The sequence below is a fragment of the Benincasa hispida genome, chromosome 9 (genome assembly GCF_027475165.1).
Source record: "Benincasa hispida cultivar pf3 chromosome 9, pf3_genome.v1.1, whole genome shotgun sequence".
NCBI lineage: Eukaryota > Viridiplantae > Streptophyta > Magnoliopsida > Cucurbitales > Cucurbitaceae > Benincasa > Benincasa hispida.
In genome coordinates, this window is record NC_143486.1 from 65,788,250 (window position 1) to 65,804,931 (window position 16,682).

The 16,682-nt window shown below is 33.8% G+C and overlaps 2 protein-coding genes and 1 long non-coding RNA gene across 6 annotated transcripts; 2 read left to right on the forward strand and 1 right to left on the reverse strand.

The window, feature by feature from the left end:
- The first annotated feature begins 3,753 nt into the window (after window positions 1-3,753).
- On the forward strand, window positions 3,754-8,134 carry BBD1 (bifunctional nuclease in basal defense response 1). Of its 4 annotated transcripts, none has more exons than XM_039043025.2 (12): window positions 3,754-3,980; window positions 4,098-4,245; window positions 4,677-4,985; window positions 5,142-5,312; window positions 5,415-5,464; window positions 5,549-5,605; window positions 5,742-5,807; window positions 5,887-5,961; window positions 6,319-6,437; window positions 7,180-7,271; window positions 7,658-7,716; window positions 7,857-8,134. In XM_039043025.2, the coding sequence occupies exons 3-11, from the start codon at window positions 4,685-4,687 to the stop codon at window positions 7,708-7,710; spliced, it is 984 nt and encodes a 327-aa protein (XP_038898953.1). In that variant the 5' UTR covers window positions 3,754-3,980; window positions 4,098-4,245; window positions 4,677-4,684; the 3' UTR covers window positions 7,711-7,716; window positions 7,857-8,134. The 4 variants fall into 4 exon arrangements, with proteins under 4 accessions (XP_038898953.1, XP_090173637.1, XP_090173636.1 ...); XM_090317511.1 differs by having other exon boundaries at window positions 3,762-3,980; window positions 7,824-8,134; XM_090317510.1 differs by having other exon boundaries at window positions 3,843-3,980; window positions 4,098-4,337.
- Window positions 8,135-9,812: 1,678 nt separating this feature from the next.
- LOC150034009 (uncharacterized) lies at window positions 9,813-11,100 on the forward strand. Its single transcript, XR_016531941.1, has 3 exons — window positions 9,813-9,944; window positions 10,100-10,153; window positions 10,965-11,100. It is a non-coding gene; the product is annotated as an uncharacterized LOC150034009 (long non-coding RNA).
- Window positions 11,101-14,229: 3,129 nt separating this feature from the next.
- Window positions 14,230-16,120, reverse strand: LOC120086625 (AAA-ATPase At3g50940-like). Its single transcript, XM_039043363.2, has 2 exons — window positions 14,933-16,120; window positions 14,230-14,833 (listed from the first exon to the last, which is right to left on the reverse strand). Exons 1-2 carry the CDS (start codon window positions 15,926-15,928, stop codon window positions 14,441-14,443), a joined length of 1,389 nt encoding a protein of 462 aa, XP_038899291.1. The 5' UTR covers window positions 15,929-16,120; the 3' UTR covers window positions 14,230-14,440.
- Window positions 16,121-16,682: the final 562 nt, after the last annotated feature.

Below are 16,682 nucleotides of genomic sequence, written 5' to 3' on the forward strand. Positions count from 1 at the left end.
GGTCATGAGTGTGCTGGTCGGGCATCAACAACACGTAAAAGAGCGGGAGTTTGGACGGGCTGATGCAATTCGCGAAGGATGTGGGGAAGGAGGAAGAGAGACAGAGAAAAGATAAAGGTGGGCTAGGGATTTTCTTTTCTTTTGAGAGGGAAATAAAAATTGGAAGGAAGGGAAACAAAAAAAATAAGATTAAAAAATTATTTGGGATTCAAAAGAGAGGGTCACCTACAATGTCGGTTTTAAACCGACATTATAGGCACGCCTACAATGTCAGGTTTAAACGACATAAAAAAATTCGTTTTTTTTTTTTTTTAAGAAATTGATATTGTACATCCGTTTTTAGTTTTTTCCAACCGACATCAAAAGCTAAATTTTTTGTAGTGCTTGCATGTTAGGCTTTTTTTCAAGTAGGTTTAGCCCCCTAAGTTGAGTTTATCAGTAATATATGGATGCAATACATGTATTTTTTTTTTTTTTTTTGTCTTTTCAATTTTCTTTTGTGGTTCCTCGTTGAGTTGGGTTTGTATTTTTGCGTTTCTGTTATTTTTTTTCCTTCTGTTACTCTGTATTCATACCGTCTTCATTGTTTCAAACCATTTTTTTCCTCCCATTTTTTTTCCAAATCTTCTCCTACCCCTTCAGTAATAGATCATGCATCTTCCCAACTCAATTCAACTCAGCATTCTAAACCTAGACATTCCAACTTGACCAAACTCTGCACCCTAATTTAACTCCACATATAATTTCACTCCTCAAATAATAATTACAACTCAATTCAACTATGCACGCCAACGCTCTTTTCTAAAATTTAATAACAAATATAAGTAGCAAAAGAAAATGTTGATTGAGAAATGTAAACGGTTGGGTTCAAACTGGTTTGAGAATTAAATCGCTACAAATAGACAGAAAATGAAAAACTCGAACCAACCTCCCATGTTACATAGCCAAACCATTTGAATGAATTTGACTAGAATAACAATACTCTCCACACCCATTGGGGTAACTTGGTTGGAGAGTTTTTTTTGGAGGGAATTGAAACAGATATCCAAAACTTATATTTGTTTCATAGTTTTCAATACTTTACATGGTAATAAGCTATTACAAAGCATCATCTTTCCCATAGACGAGTTTTTCTTTTCAAATATGTTGGTTTTCCATTTTTCCTCCTTTTTTTTAATTTTATATATAATTACATATTAAATATATTTTGTTTGTTAATTAATTATTTACTGTTAATTTAACAAATTTAATATAAATAAATATTTGATATAATAAATCAATAATAATCTATCAGAATATTTACTTAATTTATTTTTACGATAAAAATTTATTAAATGAATGTAATTACATATTTACATAAATTATTAAATAATTAGCTAACAATATCTTAAATATGTTTAATTACTAAACTATGATTAGTAAAACATAGTTAGTACAAAATTTATTTTTTAATAATAGTAATAGATTACTTATTTTCTTTTTATTATCAAATAATTATTTATTGAGAATAATTTTAATTAGATCATTTCATAATCATTATTGATTATTTATAATCAGTTCATTATTTATTGTGATTAATTTTATTACTTCATTCATTGTTAACCTATTGTATTTGTAAAACTGTTTTAGTATTCTTTATTAATATTATTTGTTAATATACCATATTTTAATCTTATTTTTTCATTTTTATATAATATATTATTTATTATTTAATTAAAATTTAAATTATTAATATGGAAGGAATAGTTAAGTATTAGATTATAATTAATATGATATTTATTAAGTATATTAATTAGTTAATTTTAATTATAAATTACTCTATTTTCAACTATTTATGATTAAAAATATTCATGATTCTTAATTAATTCATTTTATTAATATATTGAACTATATTTATTGTTTACTTAATTAATCTATTAGATTTGAATAATAGTGGCAGGCTTAATTTTATAAATTAAAAATAAATTAATTTTTTTTCATAAAATTGTGATAGTATATTCCACGCAAAATCAAACAAAATTGTCGATAACCCTCAAATATATTATTTACTGGTATCCTAATTCTCAAACATTCATTATTCTTAGTATCTATAGAATTATGAACCAAAGGACCCTCATGTAATCAAATTAAAGTTTCGAAATTAGTATTATGATAGAAAGATTTAATGAAACAGTCAAATATTAATGTCACATCCACTGAGCTGTCACCGCCGAAGTCTTTTGAGAATAGATATTTTATAGGGAAACTGAAATAGAAAACTGATATTTTTTTTGAGCCGGAGGGGTAGCCTTATCCAAGAACGTTTCAGGACGATTGTGATACACGTGGCAGTGAGCGGACCCTTTGATCTGGCCCGCCGCCGTCGACGGTTGAGAATATTTTATTTATGACGTAAGCCAGAATACAGGGTGAAGATTCCGCAGACCCAATTTTATCCATTGCTTTGCTTTCCTTCGAAAAGGTCACAAACACCCTCCAACAGTTATAAAATTTATTTGGCTTATTCCCCATTTTCGCCTGCACTCCGGATATTTTTCCTTAAAAAATATATAATGGATTATTCGGGTATTTCTCAAGAAAATAAAAAGGAAAAAGGAAACACAAGCAGGCTCCTTCTATTTTAGTTATGTGTTTTTTTTTAAAAAAAAAAATCAATTCCTCTTTTTAAAAATATTTTTGACTGAAAAATCTAGTTCAGCAATTTTTTTTTTTTAAAAAAAGACAATAAAATAATATAATAATTTGAATAAATATCACTCTATATTTCTCAATTTTTAGTTGTATTAATTTAAACTCTGAACTAATAAATATAGCAATTCAAACTCTGAATTTTTACCTAATCATTTGAAACTTAGAATTTCAATTGATTAAAACTACTAAATTTTTAAAAATCAATCATTTTAGACGATACGTTATGATTATCTTTGAAAACCATCAATATATGTGTGTAGACTTTTTTCAAATGTCAGTATGGACGATTTTAGTTCATGCATAGATGATTCTAAAATGAATTTTTGACCAATAATCTAAATTGATTCATTTGTAAAGATTTAGGAGTTTAATTGATACAACTATAAGTTTCACACGAGGTTTTTTCAAACGTAACGTAATAAATGGTGTAAATTATTACACTTATAAAAACAATATTTAAATTGATTCAAATATTAGTTTAGGGTCTCAATTGATACAAAACTTTTTAGGGATATGAATTAAGATTTTCCCTAGTTTTTATTTAAAACAGTACAAGATGTGAATACATTTGTAAATTTATATAAAAAAAAAATGACGTAAAAAAATACAACTTAAATGATATAAAACTTGTAATGGTCAAATATTTGAATTCTCTGTCTTGAATTCTGTCTTGAATTTTTTAAAAAGTTATTGGAAATGGTTAATAAGAACTTTTTTTTTTTTTTTTTTTTAAGTTAACAATACAGATGTATTTCAATAATTTATTTAAACATAAAAATGAAAAATGAAAAAAATAAATCTCTAAATAAGAGGGATCAAGTTATATTTTAAACTTGATCTCCTTTTTGTTTTAACCACAATTGAATTATGTGATTAAAACTCTTTAATAAAAATTAAGAAGAGATCAAAATAAATAACTTCAAAGAAAAAAGTTTAGTAATGAAATCAACATATGGAAAGTACACTAATGTTCCTAATGAACATGTCAACAGTACAATAATGATAATGAAGTACAGCAATCAAAAGAATATTTAAAGAAGGTAAAAGACATCAATTACCCTCTCTTCCACACTAAATAATTAATAAATATGTTTGTAATTTTCCAACTCCGTCTTTTTCTTTAATCTTTCTTAATGGTCCGAGGGCCAGAATGGTAATTTAGAGTACATATGAGTGAATGAATAATTAAGCAATGGCGTGTGCTATGAGCAAAAGTCTTCATTCACACTCCTTTGCAGACTCCATTTATCTTCTTCCCCGTCTACCGTTTCTCCTTATCCGTTCATCTTGTCGGTCTTTTCTTTCCCAGTTCTGTCTTTTGATTTTCCGTCAATTTTCTTCTTTGATCTCTGTCGTTGATAATTTGTGAGCTTAAATTTAGCCATTGATTCCGTTGTTGAATTCAGATTTTGGGTTCTAGAATTCCGCGATCGAGAATCTGGCGGAAATTGTTTTACCGGATCAAGCTGTGATCGCCGATTTTTAGCCTACTATTCGGAGACTCCTGTTACGAGTTTTGGTCGTGATACGGCCTGATTTTCGTATCTATAAAAGGTAATGGATCTTCAAACACTTCCGAGTGTTAAGACTGATGATCAAGACCCACTTTATTTCCCACTGACGATAATGATAGATAACCCTGATAGGTAATGGAAAACGTTGAATCCGACTCTATGAATCGTTTATCTACTCTTTTTTCTTTGTTTTCCGTGGAAATCTCGTCGCCAGGGTACTGATTTTTTAATTTATTTAAACTGATGACTCTTAGCACTGTTTAATTTTCATCGCCTGAATTTGCTTACTTCAAATTTCAATTTCCTTTAAGTGAAGACTTTAAGTTTGCAGCGTTCACTAATTATATGCGTTCGAATCGCCAATTCCTTAAGCAAATTTAGTAGTTGTTGTAATTTTTGTGTTTTTTTGGTCAAGATTGGGGATTATGTATATTAGTTTTATCTGATCATTTTCATTTGGGTGAACTGAAGGACGCGATATGGGGTCGTTGCAAGGACCAGTTGTTTGCCCTACTTTTCGTGCGAAGCAAGCAGGGTTTTGTTCGTTGCCAATCAATCGTTCTTTAATGGCTTTTAGTTCTCGAAGAGGTGAATTATGGGGATTTACCGGGCTCAACGGTTTGAATGCTAAGTTACCAGCTATTTCTCTCAAAGGTTGTGCTAGAAAATGCAAGACATTGCGTTGCAGCTTCAGTTCATCATCTGACGACAACGGAAGTACAGCCGAGAACTTCAACGAGAAGGATGAAGAATATGTTGAATCGAGCGTGGTTGAGGCTGGTATGCTAAGCTGATGGCTTAAATCCCATGATTAGCGTTTTATTTTAACGAATAGAATGTCTATATATTGGGAATTTAATTCTAATGTATGTTAATTTGTAGTTAGATGGTGAATTAAATAATGGAAATGCCGTTTGGTTTGTTTGTGCTGTATAGTTGAGGTGAAAAGTGGTGCCGATGGTTTCGTAATTAAAATGAGGGATGGTAGGCACTTAAGGTGTGTTCACAACAACCCTCACGGCGGGCATCTGCCTGATTATGCTCCACATCCTGCAATTGTGTTGAAGATGGAAGATGGGACTGGTCTTCTTCTTCCCATAATCGTGTGTATGTATTAGTGAATGATAGTTTCAAACATGAGCTTAATGTTATTGTACAAATTTGATTCTCTTTTCTATATGGCCACTGTCAACGTTCCATCTTTTGCAGTGGAAATGCCGAGCGTGCTGCTTATGGCTGCTGTGCGCAATGTTCCAATTGTATGTTTTCTTTATCTTCTTTTGAAATTGGATATATTTTTTTCGGAATTTGAAATTTTAACAGTTATTACTATTTGTTTCCAGGCCAGACCAACAATGTATCAAGTGGTAAAAGAGATGATCGACAAGATGGGTTATGAAGTATGCTTTGCTCCATTTTTCTGTTTTCCCACCTTGTCTTCTGAGTTTACTCTGCAGTATAGCTATAGTATATGTTTTTAAGTGGGATGTGGCCTCTTTCTAATGTTAATCACGAAGATTTTATTGACCAATTCAGGTCAAACTTGTAAGGGTTACCAAGAGAGTGCATGAGGCATATTTTGCTCAGTTATACCTCTCAAAGGCACGTATAAATTTCTCCCTCTGGATTCTTTACCCCTTTCTTAGGTAAGTATAATAGAGTAAAATTGTGTGTGTTTCAGATTGGTTGTGACACTGACTGCCTCAGCTTTGATCTCCGACCTTCAGATGCTATAAACATTGCAGTCCGATGCAAGGTAAGTTAAACAGTTTCTTGCATGCCTTTTCTTGGTTGAGAATAGAGACTCGGGTCAAGTGCTTCTTTAAGTTGCTGAAAGAATTGCTGAAATATTTCAGTCAGTATGTGGCACTGAATTGCCTGCAACTACATAAATAAAGAATTGCTGAAATATTTCAGTCAGTATGTGGCACTGAATTGCCTGCAACTACATAAATACTTTGTCATTTGGGCTTTTGAGTAATTTGCTCATTTACTATTGGTCACAGAATGTCTCTTTTCATTTGTATGAGTTCTATTTAGATGTTTTTTCAAATATTGGGCATGATTATGTGCTATGATTGCTGAATCATGTCACTTCTTGCAATTGATGCAGGTCCCAATTCAAGTGAACAAGTATCTTGCATACAGTGATGGTATGAGAGTTGTTGAAAGTGGGAAGCTGTCAGCCCAGGCCCCTGCTACGGATGGCTTATTATTCACCGAACTGGATAGGTAATAAAATATTTTTGCAGTCTCATTTTCTTTTGTAGAAATTAATTGCTAAGAAACATGGACAAGCTGTAAGTTTATTATACACATAGACAAGGCAATGCCTTGTTCCTAATTAGAACAGAGGATATATAGAGGTTGAGGATTTTCTGTGGACTTCAGCATTTTCCACATTACTAATCTAGTATTTTAAACTATGATACATCCATTTAAGATAGAATTTGATAGAACGGATACAATATGTAACAGTAGAAGAAGTTGAAGTGGCTAATAACACATAAATTGATGAAATATGTTATATCAAAGGTTTGTAATGGAACTGCTACCAGGGCATACAGTTCTCAAATGGTTTGTTGTCAGAAACTCAAAATAAAATGTTGGCACTTGTTTATACTTAAATGAAGAATATTGATAGTTCTCATTCAAATAGACCATTTTCTGTTTATATCTGCATATATGTAAACAATATTTTACTATAATTTAACTGTCAGTGTTAGTGTCCTATCTATGTAGGATCCGAAAACGTTACCAAACTGAAGCACTAAGCTTTATAGTTTGAGTTTGTTCAACCTTTGTAGATGGGGCTTAGAAATTGATCTCAAGATTTTAACTGTGCGGAGAAAAGTTCTCCATTCACAAATTGCTGTGGACAGACTAATGGCCCCTTATATTCTGTCAACAGAAATTTGAGACTCTGCTTCATTTGACTAGAGAAAATGGTTCAATTGAATTCTTTCGTTTTCAGGCCTAGTGGTCAGCCTTGTGTTGAAGCCAAAGAGTTCAATCTCATAAGGAATATGCTGATTGCTGCTGTTGAGGAGCGCTATAGAGATGCTGGTAAGTCTGTTTCTCAATAATATATATATATATGTTATGGCATGATCATCATACTTATGTTCATTTATGAATGTTCTAAATCAATTTCATTTCCTTGATTTGGTACGGATGTTGGTGTTAATGTGAAGACAACATCAAATATGTGAAATCAGAATACCAAAAATAATTAATTGCTTTATATGGGATGGCCTCGTTGTTATACTTTTCCAATCACAAACAAAATGCCTTCTGTTTTGGATAATTCAAATAGTGTATCGTAGGAATCCTCCCTCTGTTTAGACAAGTGCTGTTTTAGGACAAAAATAAGCCCCATTGAGATGGGAGTTTATTCAGTTTTTGAGTTGAGCAATATGCATTTGGTTCTCATGGATTGTCTGGTATTTCAGCTCAATGGAGGGACAAACTCAATCTCCTAAGGGCTAGGAGGAATTTGGCATAACAAGAGGTAGGGAAGCTCATTTATTATCCTGTATTAGCTGAGATGTTGATGGCATATGTTACACTTTCTATATTCAATGTTTCTGTCCCACTTTTTCTTTTGGTGGAAACAAGGGAATAGAGACTGAAAAATACTTGCTGTTTCAGTTACTCCTGAAGATAGCATACCTGTACATAGAACGGAATTGTTCGTGGCCGAGGTCGGTTTGCGTGGGTGAACTATGTTGCCTCTTGCCTCTTCTACTTGCATTATGTATTTAGCAACTCTGTGAATATACATATCTATATATATGTGTAGATAGAACTTGGTTTCGGGTCCTTGGATGTGTTGGTGAAATGCATGACATAACCAATTGCTTTGATGCTTCACAATCACAATGATGAAGTTCTGAATGAACTACATTGCTTATTTATAGCAGTGACAATCGCCAAGAGTCCCATTTTCCTTTTACTCGCTGACTTACATTTAGTATAGATGGTATATATTGTATATTAAAAGATCTTTTTAGTCTAATCATTGTTGGGTGGGGAATCATTTTGAAATGGTGATGGCTTGTTTATCAAATTATACTCGAATTAACAAAAAGGAATAAAAGAATTATAAATGAAGTAACGATCCAAGGGATGAAAGCTGTATATTCTGGTCTCTGGGTATTGAATTTGGACATTTGCATATTGATCTGCTTTAAAAAAATAAGACGATAATAATCGTTTATTGATTTTATTCTTATGCTTGTTTATTTTATTTATTTTTTAACTGATGAACAGATTAGACTACTGATTTAAATTTACTAACGTATTTATAAGTTTAAATGTAGATAGTGTGTGGGATGAGGGATCAAATTTCTGAGATTTTACCTCAAGGTTATTATATACTTGATGTTTACATTGTTCGTACTTTAAATATGTTCTTAACAATTATATAAGAGCTAACTTCGTAATTTAATTGGGAGTAAATTAATTATTTATTTGCAACTTGCAATTAAGTTAACAACTTGCTTATTCTTACAAAAAGTTGATATTATAATGTGTTCTATAATTTAACAAGTACGCCTAAAAATAATATATATATTTTTTTTTTTTTAGAAAAACCGTCTATATATGTTGGTAAGCTTCATTTTGATTCTATGAAGACATTATTTCTCATACTATGGTTACATTGCTGAAATAAAAATTAACATGAGAGAAATAAAACAGAGAAATATGATATTCATAATACTACCAACTAAGAAATGCAAATTTTGAAGAGATGGAATCTAATCCATATAGATGACCAACAAGAACTGTGTGCTTGGCTCCCCTGAGTATAAATATCGACAATTAATCGACCTGCACGATCACAACGCGAAAGATAAAATTAGTCTCTACCAATGTGCAAAAAAACCCAATCCTGATGTGCAAAAAAATCGCTGAACTTATTTTACTAATTAATTAAGTTCAAGTTCTCCTAATTAAGTGTTTAAGGTGTGTTTTAACATTAATGATAAAGGTCACTAAGCATGTTTAATTAAATCACATGTCTAAAATGTGAAAGAAGGAAAATTTTCTAAGTGTTACGAGTATATGCATCTAGGTTGTAAACATAGTCGACGCATAGAAAGTTGAGAATAACAATGGCAAGTCGGAAAGGGCAAGAAAATATGTTTAGTGTGAAGAGGCGCATGTGGCCAATTCTATTGAATTATGCAACATACATGTTAGGTGGAAATTAATTAAGCAAACTCTTCATGCAAGGCCAAGTGTAAATAGGCTTAGGAAAGAAGGAGACTGTTTTGTCAAATGTTTTCTAAACCTTAAGTGAGGAAGTGTTGCTGCCATGTGAAGATTTTGAATGTTGAAGAATTCTCGGCAAACTAAAGGAGAATTTGAAGAATCCCTGATCAATTCCAAAGGAAATAATGCTCAAATTCTAAGGTAAGTAAAAGCTAAGTTGTGTTTTAGCAATTTCCTTAAAGGGAGTTTAGTTTCTATGAATGCTGGAATTAAAGTTAAGAACTCTGGAAGATTGAATTTGGAATATGTTATGGATGAATAAGCAGGCAACTGCATACGAAGAACAAGCAAGCAACTAATCCAGTGATGTTATGCATTGATGCATACAACATAGTCAGTTTACAACAAAGGCGCTTGGAGTACATCGCATAGTAGACATTCATCACATAGGCTAAGAAGGTGTTTTAGCGCTTATTCGAAAAACCTTAAGGAAGGATTCCCAATTATAAGCCAAGTTATAAGGTAAGATGGCTAATGATAGCCGATGCGATGAAGATGGTTTCGATGCGTCGAACTTAGTTATGATGCAATGAATTATTAGTATGCAGTGAAGTTAAGTTATGCATTAAGCTAAAAGAGGAGCTAATTATGTTGACCAAGGGACCTTTTCTTTTCAGGGTAAATGCAAATAGGAGAGGCATACAAACCCCTTGGATAAGTAGCTCAAGGCAGTGAGTAACAAGTTTTAATTTTAATAAATGTTTTCTAATGTGAGTTTTATAAATGAATTTCAACGCATAGACAGTTCATATGAAATTTTATATTATGATTTTCTTCAATGCATGCCTTAAAAATGAATGTTGATCGTATGATCCATGTTTTTAAATGATGAAGTTATTTATGAGTCTAGCATACGTTTTACAGTAAGCCCATGTTATGTTGTACCGCATGATAAAAATTTATCAAGGAAATTTTATAAGCATACTCCATATTTTGCAAGGCACTATGCGATGTGAAATCATGAAGTTTGATCATTTCAAATGCATATTCTGTATATGTTCTCAAATGTCTAAATGTTTGTGCCTTATACAAACCCTACTCCAATGTTGGTACCGAAGGTATGATAAGGTACCCAGATTTCAGTGATGTTAGAGATCCTTGACACTGAAGGTATGGTAAGGTAGTCAGGACCCAATTCAGCTTTGCGTGCACATATGACGATGTTATTGAGGTTGATGAGATCGAGAAAAAGCCCTCTTTCTCAATTAAGGTTATTAGGGATTGCGCAAAAGGGCTCCCCCACATGTTCAGGCAGTGGAGTAGTGATTTTTTTTCAGAAAGATGCTAATGAGTTTATTTCATGATTTTTTTATATGATATATTTTTGTGATTTCGGTTCCATTTCCAAAACCTTAATTATAATTGTATAACTGTTTCCTTGATAAGTAAGTTTATGTTATTTATGATTTAAAGTATGTTTTATTTAAAATAGTCATCCACCATGCTTCCTAGCTCACTTTTTAAAAATGTTTTCTTCCCCAGGTAGGATCATTGATATTCATAGTACTACCAACTGAGAACTGAAAATTTTGAAGAGATGGAATCCCATATAGAGGACCAACAAAAACTGTGTGCTTGACTCCCTTGAGTATAAATATCGATAACTAATCAACCCGCACGATTGTAATGCGAAAGATAAAATTAGTCTCTACCAATGTGCAAAAAAAAAAACCCGATACTGGTGTAAAAAACCCAATCTTGGTATATAGTTCTTGATCTCAATTTCTGTACGTGAAAGGTGTAACCTGATCTTGATGTGCAAAAAAAACCGATCTTGACATATAGTTTTCAACCTCACTTTCTGTACATGAAAGGTGTAAATCGTTGAACTTGTTTTTACTAGTTAATTAAGTTTAAGTTCTCCTAATTAAGTGTTTAAGGTGTGTTTTAACATTAATGGAAAAAGTAAGCTAAGTATATTTAATTAAATCATGTGTCTAAAATGTGAGAGAAGGAAAATTTTCTAAGTGTTACGAGTATGTGCGTCTAGGTTGTGAACATAGTCGGTACATCGAAAGTTGAGAATACCAATGCCAGAAAGGGCAAGAAAATATGTTAAGTGTGGAATATTGAGTCTCGGGTGAAATAGAAGGAAGTTAATGCTCAGAGGAAGTAGAGGACTACATGCTTGGAGCTATGAGGCACCATGCAGCTAGTTCTATTGAACTATGCGATAGAAGATTATGCGTTGAAGAGAGAAGGAATAAGTGGCTGCAAATCCATGCAATGAAGTTAAGTTGAGAGTGAGTAAGCAAGTGGTAGTCTTGTAGGCGTCAATGGAAGGATAAACATGTCCGATGGAAATTAATTAAGCAAACTCTTCATGCAAGCCCAAGTGTAAATGGACTTAGCAAAGAAGGAGGCTGTTTTGTCAAATGTTTTCTAACGCCTAAGTGAGGAAGTGTTCCTGCCATCTGAAGATTCTAAAGGTTGAAGAATTCTCGGCAAACTAAAGGAGAATTTGAGGAATCCCCGATAAATTCCAGAGGAAATAATGCTCAAATCTAAGGTAAGTAAAAGCTAAGATGTTTTTGAGCAATTTACTTAAAGGGATTTTAGTCTTTATGAATATTGGAATTAAAGTTAAGAACTCTGGAAGATTGAATTTGGAATATGTTATGGATGAATAAGCAGACAACTGAATACAAAGGACAACCAAGCAACTAATCCAGTGATGTTATGCGTTGATGCATACAACATAGTTAGTTTACAACAAAGGCGCTTGGAGTACGTCACATAGTAGGCGTTCATCGCATAGGCTAAGAAGGTGTTTTAGCGCTTATTCGAAAAACCTTGAGGAAGGATTCCTAATTATTAGCCAAGTTATAAGGTAAGATGGCTAAGGATAGCCGATGCGGTGAAGATGGTTTCGATGCATCGAACTTAGTTATGATACAATGAACTATTAGTATGCAGTGAAGTTAATTTATGCATTAAACTAAAAAATGAGCTAATTATGTTGACCAAGGGAACTTTCCTTTTTAGGGCACATGCAAAAAGGAGAGGCAAACAAACCCCTTGGTTGAGTAGCTTAAGCCGGTGAGTAACAAGTTTTAATTTTAATAAATGTTTTCTAATGCGAGTTTTATAAATGAATTCCAATGCTTTGGTAGTTCATATAGAGTTTTATATTATGATTTTCTTCAACGCATGCCTTAAAAATGAAGGTTGATCGCATTATCCATGTTTTTAAATGATGAAGTTATTTATGAGTTCAACATGTGTTTTATACTAAGCCCATGTTATGTTGTACTGTGGGATGAAAATTTATCAAGGAAATTTTATAAACATACTCCATGTTTTGCAGGGCACTGAGCGATGTGAAATCATGAAGGTTGATAATTTCTAATGCATATTCTGTATATGTTTTCAAATGTTTAAATATTTGTGCCTTGTACAACAAACCTTACTCCGATGTTGGTATTGAAGGTATAGTAAGATACCCAAATTTCAGTGATGTTAGGGATCCTTGGCACTAAAGGTATGGTAAGGTGGTTAGGACCCAATTCAGCTTTGCGTGCACATATGACGATGTTATCAACGTTGATGAGATCGAGCAAAATCGTTTTCTCTCAACTAAGGTTATTAGGGATTGCGCAAAAGGGTTCTCCCACATGTTCAGACAGTGGAGTAGTGGAGTTTTTCAGAAAGATGCTGATGAGTTTATTTCAGGATTTTTTTTAATATGATATATTTTTATGATTTCGGTTCCATTTCCAAAACCCAATTCACTCTTTTAAAATGTTTTCCTCCCCAAGTAGCCGTGGTTGTCCTAAGGCCTAGTAATTCTCAATCAGATCCACATAGACTGGAAGTCTAGGTGGCTCATCATGTTTTGTTATTTAGTTTTTATGTCATTGTAGGGAGAATAGGGTAGAGTTCGTGTTGACTAGATGTTGTATATAAGCTTGGTTTCAGAAACTATTATGCATGTTGATGCTGATATTTCTGATTAGTAGTAAATTATATGCTTTAAGCTATTGCTGAAACTATGTGTTAAATTCTAGACAATTATAAATTGTTAATCAGGTTTAACAAGTGCTAAGGATACACGTTTTCAGGAATATGTTGGACAGTTAATGTGCTTCGCATCTCTTTTTGGATTAAGAGGTTTATCTGAGAAGAATGTGGCAAAAGGTCTCTATGATTCTTTTTCTGATGGTTGTTTCTTGAAGCGTAGGACATAAAGTTAATGGTTCTTGTTTGATCAGAATGGACGAGTTTGATCTGAGGACAATTTCCTTTAATATCAACTTGAACGGGTCAGCTTCAACACCGAAGTAAGTATGATTCTGTTTTTCCTTTCTTCTGTTGTATCTGCATATAAAATGTCAACGTTACAAGTTCCAATCATGTCCGTGTTCTTGATTACGAAGATTCTGTACTTCCATGAAGTCGATCATATTGTAAACCTTCGTCTTGTTAATTCTATAATCGAACTTCGTTGTTGCTTGAACTTGAGAAATTACTGCTAGGATATATCATCAAAATAATCTCCAGTCAGAAGAGAATACTGTAATTTAAATGAGCAAAACGAGAGAAAAGGACTGATGCAGATTAAAACTGGTTGACCTATAATGGATTATGTGGAGATGTTCTACAATTTCCATTAGTAGAAAAGGAGGAATTCGACGGAGCCACAAGCGCATCTAGATTACCGGTGCTCTCTCTTATCAACTATATTAGGCTAGTAGACAGATGTGGCTTCTTATAGTAGCTTTCTTTGTTTAAGAGAAAAACCTGCGAAACCTCCATTAATGATCTAGTGTGTATAGAAAAATCGATTCCTGAGATGCATGTAGCATTTTCCATGCTACAAATACAAACTCCGATTGCATCTGTACAGGAAAAATAATTCAGTTCGACGACAAGATATGAAAGCATAGATAATGCTCTTAATTCGAAAATTGAGTAAAATTTCTAGTTGACTTCAAGGGGAGGTAACAGTAGCAGCAAATCTAAGCTTTTCCTGAGTCTGTTCTGAGGTCTGGCAGTCGAGTTTTCTCTTGCTTGCCATGGAGGAATTGAATGAGGCCTTGAAGTGAACTTGTAACGTTGTCACTCTTCATTAGCTCACCAGCTAATTCAGCAGGCGTTGCCTCAACTTTATCTAATAGTTCTTCAATTTCTTCAAAGAGGGGATGTTCCTGAATTAATAGGTAATTATATGCTAATATCTTGAAACCACTAAGGTCGCAATAAGACATATGCAGGAGCAAATCCGTACGCCCAGGTCTCAACAATGCCGGATCTAGCCGCTCCAGGTGGTTCGTGGTTAATACCACTATCCGCTCGTCTCCACAGCTCGACCATAGGCCATCAATGAAGTTCAATAATCCAGACAGAGTAATCTGATTACAACAAACAATTTGATAAGTATCATCCTCAATATGTCATCAAGCTTTAGATGGGAAAAAAATTTAGTTTCTTGTCGGTCAGGGACCTACTACCTTTTCATCCTCAGCAAACTTGGTTTGATTTTCTGAATCTGAACTCCTGTCTTGCAGCTCAATAGAACAATCAATGTCCTCAATTACTAATATTGAACGACTTCCAGTGCCAATCAATAGCCTTCTTAAATCTGAATTGCATTGGACTTCCCTCAGATCCATATCATAAATGTCAAACTTCAGATAGTTAGCCATGGCTGCAACCAAGCTTGATTTCCCTGTTCCTGGTGGTCCATATAACAAATACCCACGTTTCCAAGCCTTTCCTACTCTTTTATAATATTCTTTCCTCTCAATAAACTTATTGAGATCGTCGATCAATGTCTTCTTAGTTTCAGGGTTCATGGCTATAGTGTCAAACGTGGCTGGATGATTGAGGTCGATTGAACCCCAATAATCAGTCCCACTATAATCTATTGTATGGAGCTTCACGGCTTTCTTCTCATCTCTAATGGCATTTGCTTCTCGTAGAATATGTAGAAGATAGAATCTTAGTGCCATGTCCCTGTGTTTCTTGTGAAAGCTTAGCTCGAAGTGTCTAACATCTGAGCGCTCAAGCACATTACCGTCGCGGTTCTTACTTGAAATTGGTTTTTCAATACGCGAAGAAACCAAAACCCACTTGAAATCGACACCTTCGAATATGTCAATAAGTTCTTGATTCCTATCAATGGTCACGGCTAATTCCTTCTGTTTTTCTGGCTTGTGGACCTTAATCCTTCCCGAGGATGAAGAGAGCTTTGTGCCCAAGTAAACATTAGCAGCGTCAAACATTTGGTTGGCGGTAAGCCCATCAAGTTCTTCGATAACGATGATGAGTTGGGAGGAGAAACGGGTTGAGAAGTCATGGAGCCGTGCGAAGAAATAGTCTCGAACCGCATCGGGAATTAGTTCGTTGTAGAAGGTTCGGAGGAGCACCGCGGAGGCGGTGAGTGATGCCACCGCCGATAGAATGGTCTTGGCCGAAGGCAAGCTCTCCTGTGGATTCACCATCATTTTGGCGAGCTGAGGGAATATAGACTATGCTGGGAGAGAATATCTGTGATCAAGGTGGAGAGATTTAGAGGCCTTTTGGTCGTGGGTTTGAATTGCTTGGAGAAAAAGAAACTAGAACCATCTTCAGCCGCTTCGGAGGTTTAATCGGATGTCATATGTCAGTGGAGATGGGTAGTTACGATTGATTAACATTGTTCGGAGTCTTCGGACACGGAGACTGATTTGATGAAGAGCCCGGGCATTGGATCCACAAAAGCCCTTTTTTAGTTCAATATTGGGCTTTTGCAAGGAACCTTTTGAGCTGGGTTGGTTGTGCAAGTGTGTTCTACGTGAAACTGTCCGAGCCCATTTATTTGGAGGCCCCAATTATCTAATCAGGTGGGCACGGCAGAGATGCTCCCTCATCAACATTATGCGATGGATACATTGGTTAATGGTTAGGAACTGGTTTTGAAAAATATCTATTTTTACGATTTTTCAAAAAATTGTCTATATGTTTCGATAGGTGCGTAGTCGATTTCTTTTCTTCCAATTTTGCTCTCCAATTACGCTATACTCGAATATGCATCCACCTTTTTTTTTTTTTTTTTTTAAAAAAAAAAGAAAAAAGAAAATTAACTTTTTTAATTTTTAAAATTTTTTTATGGTTTTAAAAACCGATTTGATGGGATTTCTTTTTGGGTTTTTCGGGATGAACATTTTAAATTTATGGGTGTTTGGGACACTGAGTTGAGATAGGATATTTGGAGTTTAT

Bases quoted from the DNA above. Each gene is read 5' to 3' on its own strand.
- LOC120086625 (XM_039043363.2), bottom strand. From the start codon at position 15,928: ATGATGGTGAATCCACAGGAGAGCTTGCCTTCGGCCAAGACCATTCTA. The intron at 14,834-14,932 runs GTAGTAGGTCCC...TGTTGTAATCAG, and splicing joins AGTTTGCTGAGGATGAAAAG to ATTACTCTGTCTGGATTATT.
- BBD1 (XM_039043025.2), top strand. From the start codon at position 4,685: ATGGGGTCGTTGCAAGGACCAGTTGTTTGCCCTACTTTTCGTGCGAAG. The intron at 5,313-5,414 runs GTATGTATTAGT...CATCTTTTGCAG, and splicing joins TCTTCTTCCCATAATCGTGT to TGGAAATGCCGAGCGTGCTG. The intron at 6,438-7,179 runs GTAATAAAATAT...TTTCGTTTTCAG, and splicing joins TTATTCACCGAACTGGATAG to GCCTAGTGGTCAGCCTTGTG.